General features: G+C 34.8%; 1 protein-coding gene across 1 annotated transcript; it reads right to left on the bottom strand.

The window, feature by feature from the left end:
* Positions 1-561: 561 nt before the first annotated feature.
* On the bottom strand, positions 562-9,859 carry LOC112751097 (zinc finger protein BRUTUS). Its single transcript, XM_025800135.3, has 14 exons — positions 9,163-9,859; positions 7,935-8,144; positions 6,948-7,142; positions 6,483-6,838; positions 5,847-6,075; positions 5,404-5,572; positions 4,062-5,297; positions 3,803-3,974; positions 3,453-3,671; positions 3,240-3,377; positions 2,458-2,692; positions 2,246-2,305; positions 1,755-1,826; positions 562-974 (listed from the first exon to the last, which is right to left on the bottom strand). The coding sequence occupies exons 1-14, from the start codon at positions 9,457-9,459 to the stop codon at positions 843-845; spliced, it is 3,720 nt and encodes a 1,239-aa protein (XP_025655920.1). The 5' UTR covers positions 9,460-9,859; the 3' UTR covers positions 562-842.
* Positions 9,860-10,381: the final 522 nt, after the last annotated feature.

Below are 10,381 nucleotides of genomic sequence, written 5' to 3'. Positions count from 1 at the left end.
TAAATTTGATTATTCATATTAGATTCAAGATTAAGAGCACTTACCAATTATTTATCAATTCCATGAAATTAGTAATGAGGATATCCGAGTTTTATAAGTTGTCCCAAACTTGTAATTGAAATTGGGATGTCCAATTCCAATTTCAACTCTTATTCTGTGCCTAATTCTAACTGCCAAATGGGGAATAACTGTTCAATTAAAAAAATTTCTTTGCGCAAATTTTAACGTATTAGGGAAAAATTAAAAAAAAAAGAAAGTAAAACATTGTTTACACTCTTAACTAACTATAAACTACCAAAGTAGCAATTAATCACGTAATTGGCATGATCATTCAATTGTAAGTAATATTACTATACAATCATGCTCAAAATTATCTATTATACATGAACGGAAGCTAAGCTACTTAATTAAAATCTTTCAGGTTAAAATATTAGAGAAATTGGCATACATTATGATTATTTACTATCATTTAAAAATAGAAACAAAACTAAACTCATGCAGAAGCTGATCTAGGGTAGCTAGTCTCTTATAAACAGTCAATGAACTTGAAACAACGAAATAGAGAGGGAAAAGTACAAGAGGATATACTAAGTTATCAATTGCAAAAATATAAGTTTGAAAGTGTGTTCATCTATACATAACTAAGGAACTGATTTGGTGCTTCTAACTTATGAGAAGGCATCTGGGAAGAGAAAGAGAACTTTGTAACTTAAATCATGAAAAAGAGGAATCCATAACCAAAGATCCTTGTAGTGGAAAATTTTGGATTGGCTATACATGTTATTTACAAACTCCTGTGCCTCTTTAGCTCTTTCGTCAAATAGGAGCACCACTAACTAGGACTAGGAGCAGCTAGAATTTGTAGCCTCAGTCTTGATCACCCTAGTATTGTAGGAGCCACAGAATCCACATTTGTGATATAACCAGTGAAAACGTGAAGTGCCCTTTCTATCACAGTCATTGCAGAGTACGTCCTGCATTGCCATTACAAAATATCACTTCTAGGTTCATTATTTGCCTAACAAATTTCAGCATGTTCATTCCATTGGCACTGATCATGAACAGGAGGGAGAAAAAAAACACAATATCTATGCTATGATATGAGTTACTGGAGGAAGAAAACGTGAGCTATGTAAGAATATGAAATCTCATCTCCAGTATCTGGCGGCTTTTGCAGATCCTGTTTTATCCCAATCAAAAAGCTACAAAGGTATTTTAACTGCTAAGTAATTAAACATAATACTTAAAACAGAATAGTCAAAGGTGCTTAAAATGCAAAAGGCGAGGCAAGAAAAGCTTCTGCGCCTTTCAAAGTTAAGGCTCAGCATTCATGGCACCTTCGCCTTTGACTACCTTGAGTTAAACATTGTAATATTATTTAATGTCTCTATTAAAAATTTGCATGTGGAGCTGGCACAAAAGTATTGCAGATTGTGATGAAAAATCTGGGTGGTGGCTGAATGAAAAATAGTATCCAACAAAATAATGTTTCTCACTGTGTATACAAAATGAGACATGTAAGTCATAAATTTAGACATGAAAGAAATTTCATAAAACATAGAAACAGATGGGGAAACTGTATAATTGAGTGCATAAAGCAAATGATACGAAACAAATTTTAAATTTTCATTTGAGATTAACTGACTTGCTTTTTTCGAGTAAATTAAAAAGCCAAAATGCATCATTGCAAAGAAGCCACAAAGAATACAGACGAGTAATCAGACCAAATAATATTCATGCAACAGAAGTATTACCTGATAGCGGTTCCTGTACTCTTCAGGAAGCTCCTCAGTAGCCAATAGAGCATCAAGCATACCAAAGTAAACCTGGGATGGTAAAGAACAACTAAGTATTGCATGCCATGTAATATTATGCATTTCATTTTCCACATGAAAGCAGGATCAGAAGAGTTCGATAACCAGTACTTTTCGACCCAATATTTATATCCTAATAGTAGCCTACCAAGAGTACAACTGTACCTCCAACCCTCTCACCTTAGATATCCCTTAGTTAATCATTTCATACCCAAATAGTTTATGGTACCAAGATTTAACATGAGCATTCTTTGATATCACTAATCTTTTCTAAATCTTCTAATGAAATGTCAACAAAAGCACATGTATCCTTACACTATTTAGTTTTATCAAACACCTAATATAGTGCCATCACATGCAGAGGTTTGTAAAGATCAATCATAGCACATAATTGTATGCACAATCAAAAAACAGCTATAGAATATTCTTACCGCCATATCTCCCAATGACTTGCTGCAGATTGGGCATGTGTAGTGACTACATGTGTATGCCTAACATTTCACAACAAAGTGTAAAATTGAATGAGAAACCTTCCTTGAAATTACTTCATTTGAAGAATCAGAAAGAAGATAAGAGATAAATGTTTCAAATACTCTTTACCCCTTGTTCTATAGGGAAAAATCCTAAAATGAGCATGACATACCTGAAAGCAAGCTGAATGCATGTAATGTCCACATGGTAGAGCCCTGACTGTCGCACTTGATGTGAACAAGTCATCACAGCATATTGGGCAGTTCATTTCTAAACCCTTCTCCAGGCACTTGTGAGATGTTGATTTTATTCCCAAGCAACAATTGCATTTCATGCAATGAAAATAGTCAATCCCTAGCCCTTGGCCAACACGGCAAATATTGCAATATGGGCAATGATACACATTCCTGAAAAAAAATGATCTCAAATTAGCATCCGAAAATTTACAAGGAAAAGATAAATAAACTGAATCAAATAGGGCACAAGTTTCCAAGCAGTTCCCTCTAAGGCAACCACATAGCAGTAAACATAGGAAACATTTTCCATATTATTTCACAGAATCACAAGTATAAATAAAACATACATCTATATATACAAGAATAAAAAATTTGTGAATATTGGAATCACGATTCTATGTTCAAACATATTTGTATATCCTCTGTCATTTTGAAAAAATATATGAATTTGCATTACAGGGTATGGATTCAGCATTGCACTCATTTACTTCAATCATTAATAATTACTGAATGTCCTGTATCATTCCTATGAAACCTCCACAAGTTTATTTTGTTTACTAATTGACTTTATACATTAAATGATAGATACAGATTATCCATAACCATAGGTGATAAGTTAATCTCAGTCCTAATGTAATTCACTACAATAACCAAGGTACTAGGTCATAGGCATTTGTTGAAGTTTTACTTCTAAAGCAAGAATCAAATGCAAAAATACCTTTCATCATCAAAAAACTTGCAAATATTGCAATAGTACTTGGCCATTGAAAGTCCGTTACATGAAGGAGACATGCATACAGGCCCAACTGGCTGTATAGTCAGACACACCATACACATCATTTCCAATGTTGCTTTTCTGCAATCATCAATGGGTAATTAGAAATATAATCCACATAAAAATATTTTGAAATATGATTAAAAAAATATTTACCTATCCATTGAGTGGTCGCTCACATTGTCATGGCAAAATCTGCATGTAAATAACTTGCCACAACAAGCTGCACGAACCTTACAATTTCTCTTATAATGCTCACAACCCAAAACTTGCTTCTCCGAGTCCCGAAATGATGGTGAGCGTCCTTCTATTTCTTTATTAGAGGAGTCCCCAGATAAAGCTTTAGGTAACTTCTGCTGGGCAGCAATCCAACGACTACAACATAACATTAACTAATCAACTACAGCTTGATGAGATAGGCTAAAGTTCTATAAAAAATGAAGATGCAGTTTATTGTCAGAATGTCAGATTTATGTAAACAAGAGATAATGGTCACCAGAAGCAACCTTGTCATTAGATTCTGGACAAGATATGCCTTTCTCCTTGGATCAAGAGTTGAGTCACGATAGACCTTCCGGATCTCTGACTCAAGTTCATTCTGATTCATCCGGAATATGTCTTTCCAACCTGGCTTGAACATCTGATCATTGAGGTCCAAGCTTTCTTGATAGTCAGCACCTGAGACAATACCATAACACATGATACTTTCAATTATTCATCCAGCAATTGCCATAGAATGAAAATAACTCAAAGCATATTACAAACCTCTTTGAGAAGTGCTACACTCTGATGTTTCTGTTGGTGAAACAGGTACTGGACTCTCTTTTAAGCATTCATTTAGCCATTCATTGAACATAGTGTTCTTAGTTGCCTGTTTCCAGGTGTCCATCATTTTGTTCTGTTCGTCTTCAGTAAGTGCAGAAGTTACCCATGGTAACATAGATTGGAGAACTTCAGCACCTGTAGTTCCAATTATTCGGCCCACTATCTTGTCTTGCTCTTCCACAGTAAAATATTTCCCAAACAATGGCCAGAGCTCAAGTTCTTCCCGAAAAATATGCTGATCCAGGGTCACTCTTACTGATTTGCACATCCCTTGAAGCTTAGTTGCAAGCTCATTGTACTTTCTGATATTATCACTATCTTTAGCATCAGAAGATCCCAAATTAATTTCATCTAAATTCTCCGACATGTGGGACTTCTGCATGGCTTCATGAAGCGATGAAAGCTCAGAAAGAACACAAGAAATATCTTCAAATAATTTTTCTTCCTGCTTATGGTCTAGCATGTATGAATGGCTCACATTATGAAGTGTCTCTTTGGATTCCAATGCTGGGAATACTATATCATCTTCAGCATTACTATGAGCTCTATATAAACCCCATAGAAGACGAAACCTTCCACTAAATTGGTGAATGGTAGTTTCATCACCTTCATTAAGCTTCCCAGACTCAACATCTAAATACTCCAAGTCTTTGCGTATAGCTTTATGGAATTTAAATATGGTATCAATTGGTCTTTCTGTCGATCCTAAATCACATGGGCTGCTGTCTGTTTCCCATATGAAAAGACTAGAATTCAGGGATGGGGCAGAAGAGGCGATAGACAAGGAGCGTAAAGACTTGGCTGTAGAAAGTGAACTGAGCCCCAAATTGTTAGTGTTAACCCCTAAAGCTGGCACACAACAAGATCGGGGACTGCAACATTGTTTCTGGATACTTTCATTTTCTAAAGTTTCTGGGACATCTCCATTCTTGTGCAACTCCGTCATGTTGCGCTTCACTGATCTTTGGGAATCTGATCCAGTTAACAGAAAACAATCTCGAGCAGATGATGTAGAAGCACAACCACAGGAGAGTTGAACAATATTCTCTTCAATGTCAGCAAATGTTTGAGCACGACAACAACCTAATGCACTTGAAGACAAACACAAACCATAGTTACGAGCCTTGCAAGCCCAACCACAAAAGAGTGTGACTAAAGCAGAGTCTGTCGCTGGAGCTGGAATGAATTGCAAAATTGTTAGATATGGAAGTCTCATGCTAAAGTACTCATCATATATGTATTTTCTTTCCACAAGAAGAAAATTTTAAAATAGACAGAAAACCTGCTAATTGCATATTTTTCAGAAACATCTTTGCTTCATCTTCAGTCAATGATCCAACCAACCATGGCAGCACACGTTCAATCAATTTCAGAGGCATCATGCACAAGCTTTGATACAGAAGTTCACGTTGCCTTTTGATACTAAAGTGCTTCCGTGCAAGTGGAAGAACCTACAGATGAGAGAGAATCTATCATGTATTTAAAAAAAATTAAATTAATAAAAAGATAGCTTACTGTTGCAACTATTTTGACCAACTTTTTTCCATAATTCAACTATGGATTAAGAAGAACAGAACCTCTCCTACATCATATTTATCTACCGGAAAGACAATTTAATTCACTTAATAAAAGCATTGCTCATACGTATCAGGCGTCTGCCAAGCTATGACATGCTTTTGAAGATTAACACTACATACAGTCCGCATCTCACTCATGAAGACTCACCTGAACTTCTTCATTCTTGAAATGCCTCTGGATGGTTTCCATTATATGATCAGCATGTGAGCACAACTTGGAATAAAATTCAACTTCGGAGTTAGATGTTGCTCCTTCACCTTGAATTCTTTCAATCAAACACCGGAAGTCATTAAATTGGCTTTCTTCTTCAGCATGCTCCTGAAAGAAAGATAGCTCTGCGTCTACTGCTGGAAAAATAACCCTGTCCTCAGCAATACTGCATTTTATAGAAAAGTCAATTATTCAGTCCTTGAGAATTGAGAGAAAGAATTGACTAAAGAGGGAAGCTTTTAGAAAGTAGATAACTTAACGGACTTTCTTTCAAAATCATTTTGCCACTCAATATACTACAGGATATCAAAACAACAGATTCTCCCCAAGAGGATAGCATTTAAGAAAGTAGCACAATTCAATCTTTTGTAAATTTCAATTTGTAAATCAATATATAAAAGGGAATTAAAATACACACCCCTTTATGTATAAAAGGAATTAAAATACAGCACTCTTTTATGTTGCAAAATGAGGTAAAAAAGAAACATCCAACAGGAAATCAAAATAATGACTTTTTTAACCGAAAAAACACGTGATACTTCTACATGGCATAGAACAAAGTTAAAGCAATACCTGTGAAATATGCAAACTTCTGCAATGAATTGCAACCTTTCATTAAAAGCTGACAGATTGGTAAAATCTCCAGACAATTGTATCTTTCTGGTCTCCACTGCTATCTCATTTAATTCTTTTTTAATTGCATTATGCCAGAGCAATATTTCATCTATAGGATGTGTTCCGGTAGTGTCAGAAACATCTATGATACATCCAGAATATTTCCTTTTCCCCGTTCCTGTGGACTCACATGCACATTTTACTTTCCCAATCTGATGGGTTAATGGACTAGGACTACATTGAACTTGAGAATGATCTACACCATTTTCAACTGTGTTAGCACTACTTCTACCTTCCATCCATGTGTAAATAACCTTCAATAAGCAAGAATATGATCAGTTACATTATCATGACATGTTCAAATGCATATAAAACGAGAAAGGAACAAAAGAATAATACTCTAAAACATCATTAACATCACACCTTTTGAAGAAGCGTCTCCTCTGGAACTATTTTGCTTAAGTACTTCCGCAAATCCTGAGATTCTTCAGGTGATATAGATGTTGAAAGCCATGGAAGAAATTCAGCCATCATATTCACAGGAATACTGCAAAGGAATTGCCAAACTAAAGATGCTTGTTCCTCCAGAGAGAACTTCTCAATGAGCAGTGGAAAAACCTAGTATCATCCAACAAAACAAAAGTAAGACACACCAAAATCAACAGGGAATTTCATCCTTCTAAAATAAGGTAATGATTTCCATAATGAAACTCGCACATCCATTTCACAAGTTAAATATCTGTATCGTTCATACCCTTTAAAGGGAGAGAGAGACCTGAACACAAGCAAACATGCCAACGTGTTAATTGTTTGAATTTTCTGGTTTATAACCCAACCCCAATCACATGGACAGATGTGCATTCTTTGGTTTTTCTCCGAAGTGGTACTCTCAGGTTTGCAAATAAAACAAACTATTGAGATCTGGTCTAACCTGTAGTCTTCTATGATATGGGGCTACTTTCCTTTACTTTAAAGGATATTAAAGGTTATTATAGTTTGCATATTTTGTATTTGTATACAAGTATATGGGCAATATATAAGAAAAATCAATATAGTCCTGCTATTGTTCGTATCAAAGACTACACATGACTAGTTTTATGCTAATAAAAGTTACACTACTGATGCTGAATCACAACTTGAAATCAACATGGTTGGGTTAAGGAAAGTAGTCATTAAAGAATATTAAATTCATCAAATAAGCAAAGCACAAATTGGATAACAGACATCGAACAAATATAATCTTTACAGTTATACCACATGGTATGTAGCATCTAGCCTGCAATAACCTGTCAGTAAATAATAGTACCTTTAGCTTATAGTTGTTGGGAGTGAAAAAAGAAAAAAAAACAAAGCTATGTGAACTATCAACTATGCATTTATCTCAATAGAAGAGTCAAAGTGGACATCTACCTGCTCCTCTTCCTTAGCTAAGTGTTGACTAACTGATGTGTGTAAAGCTCCTGTGCACGATGCTAACTCCCTTGGGAAACTTTCATCGTTATGGGTTGAAGAATTTAGAAGCTCAAATAGATGATCAAAAAGATTGCTTTCTCCCTTGTGTTCAAGAGAATATGTATGTGCTACGTTCTTCACACGTATGTCTAAAGCTGGAAAAATCACCTACATTCCAGAATAGATTTCCCTCAGAATGTTCAATTGTAGCAGAAAGGCAGGAACCACTATATTGGATCATGAAACATCAATTTGGGAAAGTACAAAGCACGTATATAGGATCAAAATCATGAAAAAAACAGTCCTTAGACTCCATGAAGAAGATATCAATAGCATATACCACTATAGATAAATGATAAACCAAATGCAAAAGAATGCCCTGAAGATTTAAATCCAAAAGTGACAATGCTCACAGATTTCCATCCAACTTATTTGGAAAAAAAATAAAATAAAATGCATTGCAAGACCGACCCAAATGTCTTTCATACCATAATACCACCAAAATTTGTGTGTGTAGAGATAGACCAATCATTTCAAATCAAACAGAAATCTAATCGTGTATCACAAACTAGATAAAGTTACTTCGATATAAAATCTAAATTCAGTCTCAACTCACGGATCAGCACACAACCAATATAATTACAACTATTTACTACTATTTAGTGATAAACAATAGCTCACTGTTCTTATAAACCCATAAAGGCACAAACTAAGGAACCGCAAGTTAATCTCCTCACGCAACATATAGATCTTAGAAGTGATTGTAACTAACATTCTTCATTTGGCAAAAGTTTAAAATAACAAATAAAAAGAGAAAAAAAAAAAAAGCGAAATCTTCATTGAGAATGAGACCCTATGAAGGGATTCACCATATTAAGGCCTTGCATATCCAATTCATCTTATCAAAAGCCAAAAATAATGAGAATGACAAAAAGGCTATCCACTTTGAACGAAAATTTAAAAAAAAAAAAACACCAAAACATCTTGATTAATGAAAAATCACACTACGAAACTTCAATTTTTCAGCACACGAAAAAAAAGTAAATAAATATTTTCACTGAAACTCAATTGTTCTTACCCTATTCAAAATCTCCAAGTTTCTTCTACACCATTTTTCGACACACTTTTAACATGTTCCAAAGAAAGAAACAGAAACGAAAGAACAAAAATCCAGAAAGTGGCGAACCTCATCTTCAGCATTGGAGTGGTGCCTATACATCGATCTGATGAAATGGTACCGTTCGGAGAGCGGCCGGAGCTCGGAGCGGTCACCATCACCGGTGGCAAACGCCATGGCCGATCGGTGCAAAGCATCGAGCTCGTTCCTAATCGCCTTGTGGAAGAACGAGAATATCAAAATTGGCGACTCCAATTGCGAAGAACCGTTGAATGCGCCGCCATTGGAAGATTCCACCTTGCTCACGCGATTCGGCAGCACCGCCACTCCCTCTAGGTGCTGCACCCCCGTTAACGGCGTCGCCATCGCTCTTTCCCTTCCTTCCCTCTATCCAATTTTCTCGCACCTTCTCGGAAGCTCGAATTTTCCCGGAAAATCCCTATTTTTCTATCTCGCGTTTCATTTCCTTTATTTTTTTTAGTTATTTTTTATCGTTTCTCAACAATTAAATCTTTGTATATGAGTGAGAAAGGGAGAAACGTTTCTTTCTTTTTTTTTTTTTCTTTTCTGTGTGCAGATATATAATTATATATTGTAATAAACGTTAAGTCACCAAAAAAAATATTGTAATAAACGTTTTTTATTTTATTTTATTTTATTATATTTTTTTTGTTTTTGGGTTGAAGAAGAGAAGAGAATTTGCAAAGGGTTGTTTGGTTAGTTCGATAAGACAAGGTGCAAGGTGTTGTGTTGTGACTTGTTCGAGAGTGAGGGACATGATGACGTTTGTTATTTATACGCCTAAGCCCTTGCCACGTGGACTCTGATTTGCCACATAGGATGATCATGTCATTTGCTGAGTTTTCTTTGTGGTCAATTTTGAAAGGTACTAAGATGCTTCGAGGATTTCATCTTTCAATTGAGTGTATCAAGATCACATCTCTTGTGGTATTAAAAAAAGTAACAAAAATTAAAAAGATACTACTACCAACTATATATAGAAGCTAAATTAATTGCACCCATTTAAATAATGGTACAAAATAATAATATCAAGTTTCTTTAATTGCACGCATTTAAGTATTAAATTTTAAATTTTAATAGTATAAAAATAAAATATTAATTAAATGTTGATTAATATTAATAAAAAATATTAATTTCTTAATATTTTTCTTTTTTAATTGCTAATGAAATTAAAAAAGAGTACTTCATTAATTAAAAAATTTTTCGCTTTGTTGCAAAAAGTTATAATCTTACTAAATAATTCAATTTCACTATTTCAAAAAGTTTG

Source organism: Arachis hypogaea, chromosome 15 (assembly GCF_003086295.3).
Source record: "Arachis hypogaea cultivar Tifrunner chromosome 15, arahy.Tifrunner.gnm2.J5K5, whole genome shotgun sequence".
Taxonomy (NCBI): Eukaryota; Viridiplantae; Streptophyta; class Magnoliopsida; order Fabales; family Fabaceae; genus Arachis; species Arachis hypogaea.
Note: the sequence above shows the minus strand (reverse complement) of the source record. Positions and strands in the feature narration are given on the sequence as shown.

Excerpts from the sequence above, each read along its gene's own strand:
- LOC112751097 (XM_025800135.3), bottom strand. The coding sequence starts at position 9,459 with ATGGCGACGCCGTTAACGGGGGTGCAGCACCTAGAGGGAGTGGCGGTG. Across the intron at positions 3,672-3,802 it reads GTCCAGAATCTAATGACAAG|TCGTTGGATTGCTGCCCAGC; the intron begins GTTGCTTCTGGT and ends GTTATGTTGTAG. Across the intron at positions 975-1,754 it reads AGTACAGGAACCGCTATCAG|GACGTACTCTGCAATGACTG; the intron begins GTAATACTTCTG and ends ATGGCAATGCAG.